Source organism: Balaenoptera physalus, assembly GCF_965194825.1.
Source record: "Balaenoptera physalus genome assembly, chromosome: 10".
Classification (NCBI taxonomy): Eukaryota; Metazoa; Chordata; class Mammalia; order Artiodactyla; family Balaenopteridae; genus Balaenoptera; species Balaenoptera physalus.
In genome coordinates this window covers 61,009,830-61,032,515 of record NC_138889.1, presented here as the reverse complement: position 1 = coordinate 61,032,515, position 22,686 = coordinate 61,009,830, and the positions used below count along the sequence as shown (strand labels likewise).

Below are 22,686 nucleotides of genomic sequence, written 5' to 3'. Positions count from 1 at the left end.
TTAAGGCAATTTCTAAAGAACGTCCTATCTTAGTTTCAGAAACTCACATACAGGATGAATTTGGCTCAAGGTTACTAAACAATCAAAAAGATTAAGAAAGTGTTAACAGAATTAGAAAAAAAGAGGGAATTAGAAATGAAATCAATAAAAGTCAGTTTTGGTGGGAAGATGGCTTTAATTTATAGAAATAGGTTTAGAAAAGGAGCACACAGATATTGTCTATTCTTACTTCAAAGTGAAATCCTTCTTTTAGTGCAATTGCCTTCAAAATTTTGGAAGAGACTGTGGTGGCTAACATATAAATGTTCTTCACATCAGCATTTCTTGATTTATTTTTCTTCCAGCAATCAAACATCCACCACCCAAACAAAGCTGCCAACTCATTCCCTGTGAAAACTTTCCAATCACCACTGTAGAGAGAATGAAAATTCAAGTCAAGACCTTTATAACTTCTCATTAAAACTCCTTGACCCCAGGACCTACAAATTACCATCATTCACATAGGAAAACCCAAAAACTACTGTATGGGATTTTTGAGAAAACACGTACTACTACTTCTCTAACTGACCAGGGAGAGCTTAGGGTAGGAATGGCAGCAAAGTACTTTGAAAAATTATTATGCTGTTACTTTTATTTTCTTATTTAATGAGAAATATGTTATAACATGATGTCCTCTTTATGTAAAGACATTTGTCACCACATTATAATGGCAAAAATACACAGCAACCAAAAGGACCATGATTAGGAAATGATTACACTGATAAAGCAATCTGTTGGGATACTATGCCAGTTTAAAAATGAATATTTTAAACAATATTTAAGGACAGAGAGAAATGCTCACAGTACAATATTAAGTGGAAATAATCAAGATACAAAACTATATATAGTATGATTACAATTTTATAAAAAACAAATACATCTTAAATATTTGAATAGAGAAAACATAGGAAGGAAATGTCAAAATATCAACCTAGGTGGTTATCTCTGGATAGTAGGCTTACGGGAGATTTATTTTCTTATTTTTTTTTTTATTATTTCCAATGAGCCTATAAGACTTAAAATCAAAAACTGTTTTTCAAAGTTTAAGCTTTTAATCAAATAAGAGGTTCTACTTACTTCTCCTGAAGTTCTGCCACTGCCAGTCGGTCTGCATCAGGATCTGTGGCTAGCACTATCCGGGCATTTTCTTTCTCTGCCAGTCTCAAAGAAAGTTCCTGAAATGGTGACGCAAAAAGCTGGATTGCACTGAAGATGTTAAGTTCAATGTAATAGTCCTAAATGTAGGCACTATGTTAGTGATATGAATTTTAGAAGGAATATAGTTTGGCTAAATTTTTTTTTTTACTTTATTTTACTGAAGTATAGTTGATTTACAATGTTGTGTTGATGTCTGCTGTACAGCAAAGTGATTCAGTTATACATATATATACATTCTTTTTCATATTCTTTTCCATTATGGTTTATCACAGGATATTGAATATAGTCCCCTGTGCTATACAGTAGGACCTTGTTGTTTATCCATTCTATATATAATAGTTTGCATCTGCTAATCTAGTTTGGCTAAATTTAAAATAAGCCTAGAAGTAGGGATATCCACCATAGAGATTTCAAACAAAACAGAATATATGGCTCTAATATAATTTAAAAGATGTAAACTAAAGTGGGTTTTGCTTTTGTAAGTAATCTTTGAATTGTCAAAGAGTTCTAGCTATATGATAAAGTTTAATACACTAATAATAATTTAAATATAGAAAAAATATACCAGCACAGATTCTCCTTCTTCAGGATTTGGGCATTTAACAGTAGAAAAGTCTGGATCAGGATCTTTTTGTTCTGGTACTGGAATTGGAGGCTTAAAACCAAATACTTGAAAAGCCAACTGCACATAGTCATGTCCGACTCCATGAAAAGATGTATGTACAAATTTCAAGGTGGTCTTTGAGTTTAATTCCCTGTAAAGGAAAATATCATTCAGTCAATATCATAAAACTCACTACTTGTGGTATAATTAAAATAATCTACAGAAAAAGCTAAAATTTATTTTGCTAGGATAGGGAAAATATATTCAACAAGCCATGATATTTTCTAAAAATAGTGTTAGCTATTTATGGAATAGTTACAGAAATATGGAAATAGGTAAGGAAAAATCAAATTTTAGAGGAAATTTCCTTACCTTATATAGAGTGAATACGTCTATTCAGCTATAATTTTTAACAGCTTTATTGAGAGGTAATTAATATACTATAAATTCATCCATCTATAGTATACAATTGAATGGCTTTCACTATATTCACAGAGTTGTTTGACCATTACCATAATCAATTTTAGAACATTCTCATTACCCACCAAAAAACTCCATATCCCATAGCCACCACACCCTAATCCTCCCATTTTTCCCAGCCATAGGTAACCACTAAATACACTTTCTGTTTCTATCTCTATAGATTTGCCTACACTGGACATTTCATATCAATGTAACCATACAACATGTGGTCCTTTGTGACTGGCTTCCTTCACTTAGCCTATTTTTAAAGTTTATCCATGTTGTAGTATGCAACAGTACTTTATTTCTTTTCACTGCTGAATAGTATTTCATTGTATGGATATACTACATTTTATTTATCCATTCATCAGCTAATGAGTATTTGAACGTTTGTGTTATTTCTACTTTTTAACTATTATGAATAGTAGTATTTAGCGATAATTTTAATATAATGAATAGTCAACACATTTTTATCCCTATTGCTTTCTCTTATTTGTTAATCTTATGCTAAGGTAATATTAACCTATATTCCCACTTGGATACCTGTGAAAACAGATCTTTTTCAGATCTTCCATGTATCTCCTACAAATGTCCTGCAGAGGATCTCTCTTCAGTGGGCTGGTATCCACTAAATTATCATTCCAGGAACCATTCCAGGGTTCCACACATTCTTCTATACATTTCAGAATTTCTTTATCATGAGGAGATGTGATCTGAGCACCATTTTCCCAATAAACCTAGATGACAGGTAAACACAGCTATAATTACTTGAAATGTTGGCCATATGTTTTCTTAGCTACAGCAGAGATATCTGACTTTAAAAAGAAGCATACCTGGACTTCCCTGGTGGTGCAGTGGTTAAGAATCGCCTGCCAATGCAGGGGACACGGGTTCAAGCCCTGGTCTGGGAAGATCCCACATGCCGCGGAGCAACTAAGCCCATGCACAACAACTACTGAGCCTGTGCTCTAGAGCCCGTGAGCCATAACTACTGAGCCCGCGTGCCACAACTACTGAAGCCTGTGCACCTAGAGCCCATGCTCCGCAACAAGTGAGGCCACCGCAATGAGAAGCCCGCACGCAGCAACAAAGACTCAACGCAGCCAAAAATAAATAAATAAATAAATTTATTTAAAAAAAAAAAGAAGCATACCAAATTAATCAAGTAGAAAATGTCAACACTGGACTAACTTAATAAACACCTAAGGATATTGATAGTAATGATTCCACAGGGACTTTTCAATAAAATGATCCGGTATTATTTTCTCATTTAGAAGTATACTTTAATAACAATACAAGTAAAATATAATCGGGGCATCATTATGACAATGTTAAAATATGCATATACCATAATGTACAATCATAATCTTAGATCTATAGCTAAATATATACTAAAGAAGATCTAAGAAACCATGGAATATCCATAAAACTTGATACTATGAAATTTTAGCATTATAAAATGGTTCTGTTATATGATAAAGAAGAAATTATTTTTCAGCTATAAATTAAAGTAGAATTTATGTCACACTAAATAAAGTCTATTCCAGCAAAGATAGTTAACATGCTAATTATTCCATACACATTTCAGTATATGTATTTTCAGTATTTAATGAAAATACATTTCATTAAGTTGTCAGTTTGTCAAGTAGCCTGATCAACAAGACAGTAGGAACAGTTAACAAAAAAGCAAGAAAATGTATTTCTATAATTCACAGGATCTCAAGGTTAGAAGGGACTCTGCTTAGGGAATATCTATACCAACTTCTCCCATGTATTTGACATGAATCCCTTCTACTGCATCCTGAAGGAAGGAAAGAAGAATACTTTTGAATATATACTATGTACAAAACTCTGTACCAAGCAATATGGTAGACTACATGACCTAAAAATTCTCACTCTATAAACACCTCAAAATGCTAGATAAAGTAGAAAAAGTATTATCTAAAATGCACAGCTTGGTTCACAAGAAGGAAAGGGAAAACTCCAGGCATTGGGAAAAAAGGAAAGAATGGAAAACCAGAGTGATAAAGCTGTGGGCTGATGCTGTGGCCAGTTGGGGTTTGGGAACTGTTCGTTTATCCGGCTCCTGGGTGTTAATGCCCATGTGGAGGGTAGGGAACTGGAACTAAGATGCCCCTCTTAGTGGAAATGTAGAATAGAAAAAGTTCTGCCCACTATTATTGAAAGATGATGAGGAAGCATGTCTGTTTCTTCCCAAGTTCTGGGTGATTAAAAAATTTCAAATCTGAGATCTAAATTAACACAGAAATTGCTCCCAGTCAGTGAAAGTCCTGAGGTTCCTGCAGAAATTTAAAAAACAAAACCAAAAATTGCTCTTAAGGGATGCTCCCACATTCCAAGCAACCAACAAGATTCTGTCCGTAGGCCCTGAAAGCTCTTTATGAAAATTTATATAACATGAGAAAAAACATCTTGGCCTTTCTCCCTGCCTTGTATGTGAATGTGATGCCTAGAGCAACAGCAGCACATATAATGGCCATGTTTGAAGAAAAGGCCAAAAACACTGCAGAGGTGCCAGGCCCGACAACGCTGAGCTACAGAACCATGCCAGCAGCCACATACTTCTGGATTTTTTGTTACGTGAGAAAAATAAATTCCTATCAGCTTAAGCCACTTTTGTGGGTTTTCTGAACCTGCAGCAGAAAGTATCCCTACCTGATTTAGTAACTGAAAAATCCATGCCACAAAATATACCCAGGAATAAACTTAAAAAGAAATGTAAAAGATAAAAAATCTTTAAAATGTTACTGAAGGGTCTAAAAGAAGTCTTGGAAGAATAGAAAGATACATTCTGTTCTTGAATAAAGAGACTCAATAATATGACAAAAATATTGAAGCTCCCTAAATTAATGTACAAGTAAAATATGATACCAATAAAAATGCCAAAATAATTTTTCCAGATGAAAAAAAATACCATAATACCATGCATGGAAAAATATCATAAATAAAGTCAAAAGGCAAATGATAATATGGGGGGAAAATATCTGAAAAACAGATGACCAAGAACTACTTTGGAGTTCCTACAAATCAACAAGGAAAAGAGCAACTACCCAAGAAAAAAATGGGCAAAACCTTTAACAGACTTTACAGGAAAGGGAACACAAATATCGTATAAATGTATGAAAAGAAGCTCAACCTTACTCATAAGACAGGTACAGATTAAACATAACATTTCCACATATCTGATTGGCAAAGATGAAAAAGTTTGATAATACAATAATGGACGGTGTGGGATAAAGACCCTCATATTGTTGGTGAGAGTATCAATTAGAACCACCACCTTGAATACAGAATGACAAATTTTATTTCATAGAACCTTTGACTCAGAAGTTTCACATCTAGAAATTTATTTTATAGCTCAGCAGGGCCACAGAAATATAATGTGAGCCACAATGCAAGTCATATATTTTACATTCTTTTATTGTATTAACTGTCCAAAATCTGGTGTGTATTTTACACTTACAGAACATCTTAATTCAGACTAGTCATATTTTAAGTGTTCGATAGCCATAGGTAGCTGGTGGCTATCAGTTTGGACAGTGCAGCTATAGATAAGAATAAAAACAATAGGTAACATTTATTATTTACCGGAGCCAGACACTATACTAAGCATTTTTCATGCACTATCTCCCTTAATCCTTACTCTCACCCTATGATGCTGGTTCTAGTATTATTCTCAGTTTGTAGATGGAGAAACTAAAGCACAGAGAAATCAAGTAACTTGACTTAGATTACAAAGCTTCTGAGTGGCAGAGGTAGGTTTCAAACCCACCCCATAATTCTCTTAACTGCTATTCCATACTGACTCTGTAAGTCTACTTGTACATATGAACAAAGATGTATGTAGAATAGCATTCACTGTAGCACTGTTTGTAAGCAGCAGATCAGAAACAAATGAAATATTCATCAACAGAGGACTGGTTAAATAAATTACAACTCATCTATATAGGTTTTTTTTTTTTTAAAGGGTGTTGGATTTTTTTTTTTAATTTTAATTTTATTTTATTTTATTTATTTATTTATGGCTGGGTTGGGTCTTCATTTCTGTGTGAGGGCTTTCTCTAATTGTGGCAAGTGGGGGCCACTCTTCATCACGGTGCGCGGGCCTCTCACTGTCGCGGCCTCTCTTGTTGCGGAGCACAGGCTCCAGACGCGCAGGCTCAGTAGTTGTGGCTCACAGGCCCAGTTGCTCCGTGGCATGTGGGATCTTCCCAGACCAGGGCTCGAACCCGCGTCGCCTGCATTGGCAGGCAGATTCTCAACCACTGCGTCACCAGGGAAGCCCATCTATGTAGGTTTTTAAAGATGAATGAGGCAAACCTATCTATCTATAGATGGACTGATGTAGAAAATGATCTTTAAGGCTGTTTCACACTGTTGTGTGAAAAAAACAAGGTGCAGGACACTATATATAGTGCCCTGCCATTTATGGGGGAAAACAAAAAGAGGAGTGACCAATACATGATTGGTCATGATTACACATGTATAGACTCTCTGGAAGGAAACCAAAACCAGAAACAGTATTTGCTTCTCAAAAGGGATACTAGGGGAAGGGGGTGGGAGAAATACTCCTTATTGTTTAACTTTTTACGCTGTTTAACTTTCATACTTTTTACCTTGTGCTTATATTGAATACTTTAAAAAAACAAATCTTTGAGGGTCTACTATGTGACAAGTATGTTCAATGGCAGTAAATATCCAAACTAAGTCCCTCCACCCATGAGCTTATATTGGGGAATGGGGTGGGGACAGTCAAACAAACAAGTCAATAAACAAACAAGATAATTCATCGTAAAGAAAGCAGGTAATTACAGATAGTGATAAGTTTTGTGAAGGAAATAAACAAGATGAAGAGAAGGTCACTGAGGAAGCCACTTCAGATAAGGTGGCCAGGGAAGGTCTCTTCAAGGAAACAACATCTGGGCAGGAGCCTGAAGGATGAAAATAAGCAAATTTGCAAGATTTGGGGAAGAGAAATCCAAGCAGAGGAACAAACAAAAGGCTCAGAGTGGGAAAAGGGTTTGGTATACTGAAGGAGCTGGAGGAATGGAAAGGAGTTGCAGTGTGACTGGGACGTACTGAGCACAGGAGAAGAATGAATGAAACAAGGTGGAAGAGGCAGGCAGGAGACAGTCCTGTAAGCCCCAAGGTAAGCAGTTTGGGTTTAGCAGGAAAGTTAACATGACCTGTTTATATTTTAAAAGATCATCTGGCTGCTTGGTGAAGAATGGACTGCAGGGGAGAAAAATGGAAGCAGGGAAGAGACCAGCTAAGATGCTGTAGTTCAGGCGAAGACAACAATGGTTTAGAACAGTGGAGGTAGAAGGTACTGGCAGAAGTAAACATATTCTACATATATTTGGATGTATATGTAGATACATATGGATACATATATATCTCAAATTATACATACATATACATTTGGATGTATATGTATAATTTGTAGCACCTGTTAGTAAATTAATGTCAGGAGTAATCAAGAATGAAGTTTGGTTTTTGTTTAGGTGGGTGGTAGTGTGAATTTACAGAGATGGATAAGACTCAGGGAGGAACACATTTGGGTGTATATGTGGCAGGTCTGGGGGGAATCAAGACCACTGTTTCAGAGACACTCATTTTGAGATGCCCGTTAGGCATCCCAACAGATGTTAAGTTGGCAACTGGATTCAGGAGTCTGATGCTCAGAGGAGAGATCTGGGTTCTTAGCTCTCTTTGACAGTTAACCTCTCCCTCCTTGCAACTCCCTTACCTCTTTCGTTTTTATCATACCAGTCTCTTCCGGTCTTTGTCCTATCTCCAGCTCCTCTTCTTTCTCCCTTCACTTGAAGTTGATATTCCCTAGGGTTCCATTCTTGAGCTCTTTTTCTAACCTACACTGTCTCTGGGCTGCTCATCCAAATAAAGAATTTCCAAATATTCTTAAGTACTCTAATACAATATGTACGGTGATCCCAAAATCTGTAACTTCAGCGCAGATTTCTCCCCTGAGCAACAGATCTACATATTCAACTGCCTACAGGTCATTGCTGCCTGTTTGACCCACAAATCCCTCAGACTTAATTATGTCCCAAACTAATTAATTATGCTTCTTCCCTGCCTCTATAAATGGTAACACTACCCATTTAGCTGGCCAGGGCCAAAATCTTAGATTAGTATTAAATATTCTTTTCCCCAGTGAAACAGAGCTTAGTGTGCCTGGAGTCTCCCTACACAAGATGAAAAAAGAATATAAGATCATGGACTCATCAGCTAGGAGCCCCAAACACTGGTTCAATACTGTGCCATATCTTCTGTTTGCCCCTCCAGAGCCACTCTTCACCCCTCCCCACCCTGCTTTCTGCCATGAAACCTGACACATCAAATAGATCCTGTGGCCAATAGGGAGTCCCAGCAGAAGGTTGGAGGGAGAGGAGAATGAGGTCAAGATACTATTCCTCCGGCTCTCTTCCATCAAACTCCCATTTATTCTTTAAGTTCTTGGTACAAAATGACTTTATTTCTGAAATGGTAGAGAGGGTGGATTTGGGATGGGTTGGGGAAATCAAAGGCAGTAAGATATCAGAAGTAAAAAGACCATTGAAGAGACTTTTGTAATAGTACATATTGAAACGTAATAAGCGCCATTAGGGATACACATTCTTTGAGGGGTAGCCTCAATGTTTTTATCTTTCTGTTCCCAATGTCTAACCCTGCTCCCCACTGTAGAAAATATACTCAGCACATATTATTTAAATAAAATAAGAATTATGAAATGACCAAAGATGAGGAGTCCAAGGTTTACCTTGTATCCATTGTCTTCTTTGCGGTTGTGAGATGCAGTAATCATCACACCTGCAACTGCTTTGAGCTCCTGGACTGCATATGGCTAAAAGAATAATAACAATAAATATTTGTTTCTTAGCTACCCACACATTTGACATAAGAATAACTTTGATTAAATAACTGGAAAAGACATTAAGATATAAATAGCCTAAAACCTCAATAATCAACTCCAGGTTCCTTGGGTAGGATATAACTAAAGCCACCTAAATATTAGGTCATCAATAACCACCTAACTGTTAGACTGAATGGTTTTTTTCCCCTCTAGTCTCATTTAACTTAGTCCTATAATTATTTTGTTCATTTAACAAATATTTAACAAACACCTATTATATGCCAGATACTCCACAAGACTCTGGAGATATGAGAGGGGAATATAATCATAAAATATTAGACCTGTAAGTAAATTTAAGAAATCATCTAATCTATCATATTTTACATATTTTACACACTGTATACTGTTTATCCAACATTATATAATCATAAGGGAGAATATATAAGAGTAGAACTTAGGTCTCTTGCCTTCCAATTTGAAGATCTTTACATATACTCTGTGGCCTCTATAGCATATAAAGGTCAATTTACCATCTCTCCCAAAGTTAATTCCCAGGTTGAATTTCCCTTTTTCTTTGCAGTTATTATCTATTTGCCTAAGATGTTCCCCATATTCCTTCTACCGTCACATCCAACTTCTCTTCTCCTGGCCATGGGTGGGTGGACACATGACCCTGATCTGACTAGAGTAACCTATTCCCTTGATGATTTAACTCAGAGACTGGCTCACAACCCAAGCCTGGTCAGAGTCTTTCTCTAAGATGTCTCTGCTATAGGTAGTCAAGGAAGATTGCCTTTTGACTCAAAGACATGGTGATAAAGGGTGCTAAAAATAACTTCCCTAGAAGCTACAGCAAATCTACCTGCAATAAGAGAGGAAGGCCAACACATAGTTACAGCTGGAAATGGTAACCCAGTGGCAGACTCCTACATAAATGTTCTACATTTCTGGGCCCTCCCTGGTTTCTGTCATTCGTTAGAGCTAATTGTTTAGAAATTCCTTCAATTCTTTGAGCCACTCCGTATATTTCCAATAAATCACTAGTAACAGTTTATAGAGACATTATCTAATGGTCAAACATTTGGTAAAACTTGCCCACAAAATCATGTGAACCTGGCATTTTTATTTTGAGAAGATAAATAAAAACCAGTTCAATTTCTTTAGGACTATTCAGGATTTCTATTTCTATTTCTTATCAGTTTTGATGTATTAATTATTCTAGAAAATTGGCCAATTCTCCCAAGTTTCACATTTATTTGCATTATGTTATTCAGAATATTGTGATTTTCTTAATCGCTATGTATTTATTATTCACTCTTTTACTTTCTTTGTCTTTTTTTTCTTCAGCACCCTTGCCAAAAGGCTTTGTCTATTTTATTAATTGTCTCTTCAGAGAGCCAACTCTCGCTTTTGTTGATACACTCTTTTCTTTGTTTTCTATTTAACTGATTTTTCCTCATATCTTTATTATTTCTTTTATTTTATTTGGATTTATTCTGTTTTGGTTCTAACATACTAAGTTAAAGTCTTAGCTCGTTATTTAAAAATTGCTTTCCTAATATATTCATTAAGACTATAAATTTCCCTTTAAGTAGGGCTTTAGCTATATCCCATAGTTTTTGCTATTTATTGTTTTCATTGTTGCTTAGTTTTAAATACAGACAGTCCTTGCTTTGCAAAGTTCCAGTATACATGAATTTCTGATACCATATTTTAGTTAAATAATACCAGTCTCCCAACAACATGCTTAAATTTTAGTTACCATGCTATACTGCGAGTAACTGCATCAAGTACAAACCTGGCTGCTAGCTCTTCAGTCTGAAATAACTGTGTATATAAGAGATCCATCATGATTAGTAACCAATCATGTCATCAAGTCTGTCAGTGATTGGTCACTGTGCATCTGTTAGTCAGCTCTCTCACAGACAGCAAAGCATGTAGCTGTGTTGCCTCATCTCCCAGTGATATACCCATGTGACAATTTTGCAAAAATGGATAACTGAAAGAAGGAACTGGCCAACAAAGATGAAAGTGCAGCAAAGAAACAAAAGTGGTAACAGTGGAAGTGACATTTGAATCGACCATAAATGGAGTTATAGAAGAAATAACCGGGAACGTTGACACTGCTGTCATTCAAGAGACTCTAGATGTGCAACCAGATGAGCTTAGTGAAGGTGAATGTATGGCTACAAATGAAGGATGTGGTTGTGATGAAAGGGATGAAGCTGTCCCAGAGGGAGTGATACTGGCAAAAAAAGGAATTCTCAGAGACATTTTATGATACTGAAAGTACAAACGATAGGGAATTCCCTGACGGTCCAGTGGTTAGGACTCCACACTTTCACTACCGAGAGCCTGGGTTCAATCCCTGGTTGGGGAACTAAGATCCCACAAGCCGCACAGCATAGCCAAAAAAAGAAAGAAAGAAAGTACAAAAGATAAAATGTGGGAAGCTGATCCAGACTTAAAAGTGTGATAATTCAGCAAGGCATAGAGAAGATGCTTGCTCATAATGTTAAGTTATATGACAAGAAGCAAGCACTGGTCACAGTCTTGATACATTGCATTACAAAGAAATAAAACACTAAAGTGTTTTACCACTTCTAATGTTTTAAATTACAGAGTAGCAAATAAATATTAGTTTATTACTTTTTTCTTTTCTCTGTACATTTTTAATCAAGAGAAAAGGTATATTTAAGGTTTTGACAAAAAAATTTTAAAGGTCACAGAACAATCATAATTTCCCCCATTGATAACTAACATTGCTTTGCATGGTTTTAGCTTACACAGTTATCTTTACAGTCCTGCACTACCATGCAAAGCAAGGATGGCTATAGTTTCTAATCTTCATTATATCTTCCTTAATCCATAAATTACTTACAAATGTCTTTTTAAAATTCCAAACATATGGGGATTTGTGGGTTTCTTTATTTTAAATCTTATTGCATTGGGGTCCAGGGCTATGGCTTAATAAGCAATTCTCTTGTATTTGTGAGATTTCCTTTGTGACCCTATTTGGTAAGAATGAGTATCCTACCATCACGGAATACATGGTTTACACACAGACACACACACACACACGATTAAGCACGCTAATTGTGTGTTTAAATCTATCCGTGATAATTTTTGCCTGCCTGATAAATCAGTTCCTGAAAGAAGAGTATTAAAATATCCTGCCATGACTGTGGATTTGTCAACTTGTTATAGATCAAATTCTTAGGTGGTTCGACACATGCTTGTTGAATGAAAATAAATTCAGAGCAAAATTTGTTTTCTTTAGGTCCTTCATATCACTTAATACAGAACTATATGCATGACAAAGATTTAAATCCTGCTTGATTTAAGAAATCTTTTCAAGAGCAATCTTTTTAATCTTTTCTGTACAATCAGTGATACAACACACTTACTACAAAAGGCGTAGGAACATATCTTGAAAAAAGGTACACAGGAACATCTTTGGCCAGTAAGACTGCAGCAGTGAGTTTAGCAAGCCTAAAAAAAAGGAGATTTCACTTGGTCCTTAGCTTTACATACTTTTTGAAAACCAACCTCCCATAAAATACATGTATTACAATTATTCTGAATACACAGTAGCATAATACAACCGATTCTTATAATCACTAGTTATTTAAGATTCATACTCCAACTTTAAAATGTTAAATACGATTTTTTTGAAAAGGAGTAACAAGGAACAGAATTGACATTTAAATTTCTTCTTTTTTTCTCATTCATCTTCTGATGGCTCTTTTAATAAGAAATAAAACATGCAAAAGGCAAAAAACATGGAAGAAAGTGAAACCAGAGACTTTGATAAACACAATATGCCTATTTACCCCGTGAAGAAAAAGTATCACTACATCATGATTATCTATGTATGAAAATACCCTAAAACTAATCAAATAGGACTATAATGAGAGAATGCAAGTTACATAATCCTCCTACCCAGTGCCTCTGCCAAAATATTAAAATCATCACATAGTCTATGTCATTCTAAACACTAACTCTAAACATTTAGAAATTTACTCCTTTTTGTAAAAACCAAAGGTTATCTTTGAAATGCTTCTATTTCAGCTCTAAAATAAACATTAGCATGTGATCACATTTTTTTGGACAGCTTCCTGTTTCAGAAATCCTACAACTGGCATAACATTTTTTTCAAGGTTTTATTCCAATCCAGCTTAATCTCTGAAACAATTAACACTGTACCTCTGGCTGCTGCAGCTGCTAGTTACTTGACCCCGGGTGTCGTACCCAACGACAAAACCTCTTTGCTTGAAGTCTGAGAAACATCTCTCAAGGTATTTGTACATCCCCTGAAGCAGATAAACACAGAAAATTAGTTCCTGACTAATGCCTGCATTTTCGATGTCTTAAGGGCTAATCTTTTTATGTGTGGTGTGCAGCTTATTGGCTCTCAGGGAACTGGCTTCCTCCTTTTGCCCATGTTTACCAATGTGAGAACGACAATGTTCAGTCCTCAAATGTGAGATGATAAACACCTATTTCCTGGAGTTTCAGACACATTTAATATCACAGAAATATCAATTACGTAACTTAAATCCAATACGATACATAAAACATTAGGGAAAAAAAGATGGGACATGACAGTCAGAATGCTAAAAAAAAAAAAATTGTTAGAAGAGCCAAAAGAAATTGTTTCTTGCCTTAAGGCTCTAGAGAACAAAATTTTGACCATGTTAGGCCTTGCTAAATCATAAAATTGAAGCTAACCAGAAGATTTGATCTAATTTATGACACAAACATTTAAAATCAGCAACATAAACCTTCACTAGAACATTTCTTAAGATGGCTGATCCCATTCTTTAGTTTTAAAATCTCACAGAAAGAAAATCTCATAAACGAGGAAAATTTGCAGTCAAGGGTGACAAAAAAATGAAATGAAGTATTTAATATTGAAAATATCACAATAATAAGCCAAAACACCATTTAACTATCTTATGAATGATTTGCTAACTTTAATAAACACTTTCGTCTGTAAAAATAACACTTCATATTGCTACAGTCCTTTTAAAACTACTTTCTCGGATGTTGCCACATTTACTCCTCACAACAACCCCCAAAAGAAAGAAATGAAGATACCAGTTCTATTTGTGTCTCTGTCTTTCAACATTTCTTCCAAAAAAGAGGAAACAAAATAAGATTGAAGCTCCATTTAATGACTTACCCAAAGCCATTCATTCAACCAAAACTATGTTATACTGATTTATTGAAAACCTACTATATGGCAGGGACTGCTAAGTAACTATGTGGCAGCACCAAATGAGACCCCAGTGACTTCTGGACCCTTCTTTCATGGTTCTTTCAAGTATAATTATTCTTCCTAACCTACTCCCTACGAGTGACTGTGTGTGTGTGCGCGCCCAAGCATGTATGCAATATAACCCAAATTGACTAGTTTCACCAACTTATTTATTTCTAATGATGATACTATCCTAAAACCTCACAGAATCTCATTCTCTGATGTAAAAATCCATCTTCTCTTATCCCTCTATACATAGGTTCTGAAAAAAACTAGGGTTTAAGAATTAGATTCCATCTGGCTTTTCCACTTCAAATAATGGAATCTCAACTCCTGTAAAAATTTGCACTTCTGTAGAAATTGATTTTCAAACACCTCCTCCACTCCTTTTTCTGAAGTCAAGGAATCTTCAGTTAAAATGAAAGCTTATAAGGAAACCCAACATACAAAAAAGATGGAACTGAAGCATTTCTGGACCAAGAAAAGAAAGGGAATGGGGGCAGGAGGAGGCAAGTATCCTACCTATTCAGTCATCTTGTCATCCTTTGTTCCTGATCCCCTGCATTAGCCCCTGGATTTAGAGAATTCCCATAGAATAAAGTTAAAGGTTATTTACTGTTTGGCAGTATCGATTAGACTTATATCTACTGAGCAATTCTCTAGTTCAGAACTATTTTTAGTATATGCTAAATGCATTTTGGCCTCGAAAGTGGAGTTCCTTGAAACACTAAGGTTGATTCACTGGAAAGAAAAGTAATTTGTTTCTAGAATAAGTTGCATAAAAATGGGGAGAAATAAAACAAATTGTATCATATCAACACTGTCTTAACTCTCAAAATATATGGAAAACCATGTTAAAAGGAAATATTTTCAACTAAATTTTCCAAATACTCTGGTTAACCTTTACCGATGGTCATATGCCAAAATGAGCAATCACCTTCTTTCTATCTAAATTTGTTTCTTTGTATTAAATGGAAATGTCAATATCCATTTCCTGGTTTCAAATGCAAAGTAACATTGTCAAGAAGTTGACAATGGCAACCAAAATAACTCAATAAGAAAGTCAGGAGAGCCGCTTCCGGATCCTTGACAGCGCTTGTCCTGGGGCGCAGAGGGAGGGAGCCATGGTTCAGCTGCTGCGCGGCGGCGCGCTGCTAAGAAGAAACTTCCCAATTTGCCTGTCTTCCTGGAAAAATCCTCCTCATGTCCTAAAATCTTCCCAGTCAGAAGCTGGACTCAAAACAACAAATAAGGGCCTACCCTATGCCCCTCTGCAAACATTTACAGATGAGGAGATGATGATAAAGAGCACAGTTAAAAAATTTGCCCAGGAACAAATTGCTCCTTTGGTTTCAAAAATGGATGAAAATTCAAAAATGGAAAAATCAGTAATACGAGGATTATTTCAACAAGGGTTGATGGGTATTGAAATTGACACAAAATATGGAGGAACAGGAGCTTCATTTTTTTCCTCTGTGCTAGTGATAGAGGAATTAGCCAAAGTTGATGCATCTGTGGCTCTGGTATGTGACATCCAGAACACAGTAATTAACAGGCTAATTGGAAAATACGGAACAGAAGAACAGAAGGCTATCTATTTGCCCAAGCTAGCTACGGAACAAATGGGAAGTTTCTGCCTTTCAGAGGCTGGAGCAGGTAGCGATTCATTTGCTTTGAAGACCAAAGCTGATAAAAAGGGAAATTATTATGTCATCAACGGGTCAAAGATGTGGATTAGCAACGCCAAGGATGCCGGGCTCTTCATGGTGATGGCAAATGTAGACCTTACTCTTGGGTATAAAGGAATTACCTGCTTCTTGGTAGATTGTGATACTGAGGGCCTTCATATAGGGAAACCAGAGAACCAAATGGGAATCAGAGCTTCTTCTACCTGCCCATTAACATTTGAAAATGTCAAGGTTCCAGAAGCCAATATCTTGGGACAAATTGGACATGGCCATAAGTACGCCATCGGGGGTCTTAATGAAAGTAGAATAGGAATTGCTGCACAGATGCTGGGACTGGCTCAAGGATGTTTTGACTACACTATTCCATATATTAAAGAAAGGGAACAATGTGGCAAAACAATATTTGATTTTCAAGGGCTCCAACACCAAGTGGCTCACATGGCCACCCAGCTAGAAGCTGCAAGATTACTCACATACAACGCTGCAAGGCTTTTAGAAGCTGGAAGGCCATTCATTAAAGAATCATCTATGGCCAAGTACTATGCATCAGAGATTGCGGGCCTAATAACTGGCAAATGTATCGAGTGGATGGGAGGAGTAGGCTACACCAAAAATTACCCTGTGGAAAAATATTCCGAGATGCGAAGATTGGTACAATATATGAAGGAACTTCAAATATCCAGTTGAACACCATTGCAAAGCGCATAGATTCAGAATACTGACAGCCATGGGAGTGGAACCCCTCCCTGGTGTCACTGGTGTGAAATTTTAAACTATTGTGCCTTGTTGGGGGCTGCACTGAATGATCTTATTTAGGCCCTTCACCTTGGATCTGGAGGTAGACCTTTCCTGTCTCCTCTTTCCAATCTGCTTAACTTAGGCGCAGAAAATCATTTTTAAATTTTGGGAAGAAATGCATCCATATTTTCTCCAAAACTATTTTTAAAACTCTATATGCATTATCATTTTAGCTTCAGGGTATACAGAATTTCACTCTATTAGAATTTGGAAAAATGAAGACAATATAAGTATTTCTTGCAGACATGGGTATTTTATATCCCTGTCATTGTGCATCAGTCAGAGAGACGTTTGTGATAGGTGGCAATTCTATAGAAGAAATAGATTCGATTCTAAGTTGCTAAACTAGGTAGCAACTGATAAAAATTTATTTAGAAAAATCTAAAAGTTTTAGTTCTGAATATCTGAAAATGAGTGGAAAATGAGGGTATAACTCTGTAGTTTATATAATCGAAGAAAGCATTTCAACAAAGGAAAGCAATATAATTTGTTACTAGAATTGACCAGTATGAAAGGTGCATTTCATTATGGTTTCAGTAGATCATTTTAAAAACAAGTTTCTATGTTAGTTTTCAAGTATAAAGTTTAAATAATTTGGTTTAATAATTAGAATATACTCAATATTGTAATATTCATTTTTTCTGTCTTTAAATTGAATACTGTTTTCTCAAACTTAGTTATTGAGCTTTATCATGAATAGTAATTCAGAAATTATATTTTGGTTCAATGATTCTCAAGAGGAGATGTCTTGTCCCCATAAAGAAGTGTATTAAAATCTTGTAAGGAATGAGGGATAGAAGGGAGCTGTAGAGCTCAAAAAGCATATTTGGTAATATAAAAAAGGACATTTCTGGGAAGGCAAAAATAAATCTGTTGTTTTACAGTCAAATTATGGAAAGGCAAAGCTCAACATAATATACGGCTGGCGATGCCATTTCTTCAGTATCAGGGATTCTCAATCAGAAGAGACCTTGTAGGGTACAGGTCCTCAGTCCCCTCAGGAGGGAGGAGGACAGTGAAGGGTGAGTGTTTTACATTTTCTGGAAGGGAGCATGGGTTAGAGATGTTGGAAAATGTTTCAAGGCTCATACAGTTGCTTAAAGTAATCACTGCTGTCAAAAGGGAAGCACTTTAGTACTTTAATGAAAGGATAATGTTTATTAAGAAAACTTGACATTTTCAAAGTAATTTTGCTTTGCGCATTCATGTTCATTGAATTGGGTTAATTTCTATAATGGATACCACAGTTAAATATTCAGAATTGTGTAAATACAATTGAGATAGGAATTACATTAAAATATTAGGAAGAAATACAGACAAATTTAGACCTTAGATCAAAAGAGATAAACTCTACTTGATTTTCAGATAGGGTTGATGGAAGCCAGTCATTCAGTGTTTTAGAACAAAAAGACAGTAATCTGATAAGGAAAGTAGGGGGATGGAGGAAATGCCCTAAAGGGGGGCTTGGACATCTTTAATTTCTGTGATTATGTGAGAGAGGTGGACTTTTCAGATAACGGAATAGAAGCCAACGTTAGTAAAAAGAATCCCAGCTTCCTCCTGTAGAGTTACAAACACATGAAACTACAATAAGCCTCCTTCAGATTAGCAGCATGAGAGAGGCTCCCGTGTACATCTAGACCTTGAATTTATAGTTCATATTGATACAGTTCTAATTGTGTGTATATTTTTTGTGTAGGTTCACAAATAACAGTTGAAAATTAATTATGTATTGTAATTAATATCTGTACCTGCCTTCTTCTGTTAGTGAATGGTGTTACTGTACCATTTATCAAAGAGGATGTTGGGGGTTTTCCCCATAGTTCTTCCATTATAGCTTTTCTTAATAACCATGACTTTGGGGGTCTTGAGTTTGTATCTGGTGGAAGACAAGCTTGTTTACCTCCTGAAGCCTGTCATTACTGTTTGTTAATTTGAGGATAGGGCTGTCATGGGGCTCAGAAGGAAGAGACTTGAACACAAGCAACAAGTTGTATTTGTGTGGCAGAGCTGGACTCAACCCAACTGCCAAGTTAGTATTGTTAGACATTTCACTTTACAACACTAAAATGAATTGGTGTCAAAGCTTTTAGAATTATGGAAAGCTAAATCTAGAAAGAGTTTAGAGAACCATCCAGCCAACTCTCTCATTTTAAGAGTGAAGGATTCATATAGCCCAGAATACTTTCCCAAGGTCATCCATCCAGGGCCAAAGATAAGACAAGGATCCAAATGTACTAGATCCCAATTCAGTGCTCTTCCTACTGTTTACTACTGTCTCTGTTCAACAAATTTTGGATTTCATCCTTGTTATGTTTCAATACTCTATTGATTTATTTTAGGTTTAACTGATAAAGAATTAACATTTCAGAAGTGTTAAGATTGATCAGTGTCGTTATTACATATATTAATCACCTGCCAAACACACTGGCTCTCCTAGGATGTAGCTGGTATGCCAAATGTAAAGATTATTGTGTGTGATCACTTGGTTTTATGATTATGATGTGTTTTAGTAAATGCACTAGTTATATTCTTGCTGATGTATTTTTGCTGATCTTTCATAAAGTGAAACTTTTGTTGTAATGGTACGTATCAGACTGTAATCAGTGTTACAAAATCAGTATTCTACGGAGAATGAAAAAATAAAGCACTAACTGGAAAAAAAAAAAAAAGTCAGTCTGTGACTCTAAAGATACATAAATGACCTCTAAGATCAGTCTTGTGCAAGACCAAAGGTCAGAATTTATTCTACATTTTTTATTTACAAGAGAGTATCTTGCTGGATATAAAGCTTTTTTTGTTTTTGTTCTTTTTTTTTTAAGAAAAGAAACTAATTTATAAAGCAAAAAAATAGAGTGATAAAAGTACACATATTATAATTTATAATACTTACCTGTGTTGATTGTATTACTGTAAGATCATTAATATAGCAAAATCCTGCCCCCATAGCAGAACGAAGTCCTGCAGTCCCAAAAGTCATTCGGCAACAAAGTCTATCTCGCAGCTCCTTGTTCATCCCATTCCTTAACAGATTTTCAATTTGCTCTTTTGTTTTGGGATTCTATAAAAAAGATGTATTAAAAGTAAATCAGGATCACAAGTAGAGTGCTAATATGAAGCCCTTCTGAGGAAGCAATAAGTATTATTCATACATAACAAGGTTCTACGTTGACTATAAATTCCACAGTGCTACTTATTATTATTAGTATGTATAATAAAAAAAACACCTGCCATTTATTGAGTCCCCAAAGAGGCCAGACCCTATTGAGTGTGATTTACATATCTCTAATTGTCATATTTTTAAAATAATATATTCAAGAATTTTTTTAACAAATTGACAAGAGCTATGGATCCAAAATAAACCTCTTAGTCAAAAATGACATCAATTAAAGTCTATGTTAAGTTTTAAAAGAAATACGGAAGCTATTAGATAAATGCCATCAAAACATGCCTACTAAATAATTCCTAAACATCTGTAATTCAAAATGGCCAGATAAGCCTTACTGCTCTTTAAAGTCACAGAAAACCGTTCAATTTATCTACAGCAAAAGTTGACCATGAAAAGGTCTTAAGTGTTAAATGTGGACTTGGTTAAGAGTGAGAATGAAAATTCAGTCCAAATCTGGCTTGTGAAGCAAGACATGCCAACATCTTTATTTTAGGGTTCGTATTTCATTAGCACATACTTCAACTTATTTTCATAAAGCTCAGGGCAGGTTAATAATGCTTCTAATAATAATTTAACTCCAGCTACAAAGCAAAAAATATTCCTTTTTATTACAGCTGTATAAATATAAAAATGATCCACCAGACATGAATGCTATTAGGTTACTGAGTATACTTCCTAATATTTATTGCACAGCTACTAGAGTAGGGCCTAAAAATTCTATTTTCTGTTATACATCACAACCAGTTCTAACCTAATTCCTGGTTCTGAAAAAGCCTGTAAATTGGAGAAAAATAAAAATGGGTAAAGAATCATGATGCATTAGAAATAAGCAAATCTTTATGGTAAAAAGAGCTAAATGACGAGGTGACAGTTATTTGAAATCTACTTTAAAGTCAGATTTCTCTACTATTTCATAGCTAGACATTAAATGAGATGTTGATGTTACAAACATTTAAAAATGTAATTAAAAGTCTACCTATGTAGCCATAATTATCATATATTTTCCATTTGGATGATGAAATTACATTTGTATTTTGTTGTTAAAATCTTCAAATAACCATGATTTTTAAAAACTATAAAATATGAAGATTCTCAAGAATTACAAAATTATTTTAAAAATACTATTTCTACAAGGAACTAAGATATATTATATGAAAAGGAAGGCAAAGCAGAAGAGTATATAAGGTGTTTAAATTTGTATAAAAAGATGTATATGTATACTTATGTATAATTCTAGAAATACTCCATGCAAATATAAGACACTACAAATAGTGATTATCTATGATGGGAAAATCAGGGGCAAATGCTGAGGTAGAAAGGATTATTTTTATTGTACAGTCTTGGTTCTGATGGGCTATTTTATGTACGTATTACTTATTTTATGGTAAAAATTATATAGCTACCCATGGTGGCTGAGAAAAACTACTACTTGTGTATCTACATGAATACTTTTTACCTCACAAACTACTCTCTTTTTCCTACCCACAGAAAGCTGTTAAGAAGATCCGAATCTATAAAACATATATTAGCGCTTTCTCAAATACAAATTATTGTTTTCTTTCTAAATGTGCACGCTTATTTACAATTCACTCATTACTTGAGAGTAGGAGAAGCCTTATCAGCAAAAAAAGAAGAAAATTGTTCAACTGTTAAAAAAAAAAAAAAGCACCTCTAAAATTAAAATGTAAGTCAGTAGGAAAGTTGATTTACATACTTTTTAGAAATGTACTTATTGACCTACTACATAAAATTAAAATTAATTATTTAGAAAGTAAAGTTATCCAATCTGAACTAAATTTGCTCTTAACTAGCATATTTTAGAATCCTAATAATTTTAGTACCCTAAAAAAGTAACCCTGAAGAAAATCCAAAGACATTTTAGCAACTACTAGCATGTTCTATACTTCATCAGAAATGAAGCTGGTTGTTTGGTATGAATCAGTAAGCTAAAGAATACAGAATTAAAGCCATGCATTATTTTCAAATTTTACCTGTATACCAAAAATTTTCCTTTGGTTCTAATCATATGGATTGTTGCAACTTTATATGGCTGAAATGAAGACAAGAAAGTGTCTTCTTACATAATACTGTGTGGAGTTTTTTTGTTTTTTGTTTTCCATATTGTAGGTCCATAAGACCCAAATTCAAAGAAAACATGAAAGAACTGATTTACAAAAAAGGCAACACTTTAAGTATATAGAAGTGCCTCTTCTAAAAAACTTAAATTCTTATAGACTTTCATAACTGTGAAGAAAGCTCACATCAGCCCAAAATCACACCAACTCTGCCTGCCATGAAATGAAAGTATTAGCGTTTACTTATGAAGGCTCATTTTGGACTCACCCAAGCTTTTCTGAACCTATTCTGTTAATAATTAGGGGGCTTCTGTATTATTTATGCATAACAAATATAAATGTGTATAAAAGTATATAAAAAAGTATGTAATCATCATTAAATAAAACAAATCAAGTTTGCCAAGGAGGAATTCACCTGTAAATCTTCTTTCCTACTACTTTTATAAACCTAGTATTTTTATAATTCTTATACAGTTTGAATCTCTATTAATATTCTACTACTAAACCTAACAGCTTAAAAGCAATCTAAAATATGAAT

General features: G+C 35.0%; 1 protein-coding gene and 1 pseudogene across 5 annotated transcripts in view; one reads left to right on the top strand and one right to left on the bottom strand.

Annotated features, from left to right (window-relative positions):
• Positions 1-22,686, bottom strand: part of PGM2L1 (phosphoglucomutase 2 like 1) — an 81,497-nt gene that overhangs the window by 22,447 nt on the left and 36,364 nt on the right. For all 4 annotated transcript variants that reach the window (XR_014250431.1, XR_014250432.1, XR_014250433.1 and 1 more), the window contains exons 2-9: positions 19,798-19,965; positions 13,365-13,471; positions 12,566-12,650; positions 9,066-9,149; positions 2,807-3,000; positions 1,763-1,952; positions 1,117-1,214; positions 230-410 (exon numbers count right to left, since the gene is read on the bottom strand). Coding sequence is in view for 1 of the 4 variants with exons in the window: in XM_082411272.1 (XP_082267398.1) it covers positions 230-410; positions 1,117-1,214; positions 1,763-1,952; positions 2,807-3,000; positions 9,066-9,149; positions 12,566-12,650; positions 13,365-13,471; positions 19,798-19,965 (1,107 nt within the window). In the remaining 3 variants the exon portion in view is untranslated. The remainder of the gene's footprint in view (positions 1-229; positions 411-1,116; positions 1,215-1,762; positions 1,953-2,806; positions 3,001-9,065; positions 9,150-12,565; positions 12,651-13,364; positions 13,472-19,797; positions 19,966-22,686) is intronic.
• Positions 13,502-17,137, top strand: LOC309637147 (short/branched chain specific acyl-CoA dehydrogenase, mitochondrial pseudogene; annotated as a pseudogene). The gene has a single exon. The product of its transcript is annotated as a short/branched chain specific acyl-CoA dehydrogenase, mitochondrial pseudogene (transcript).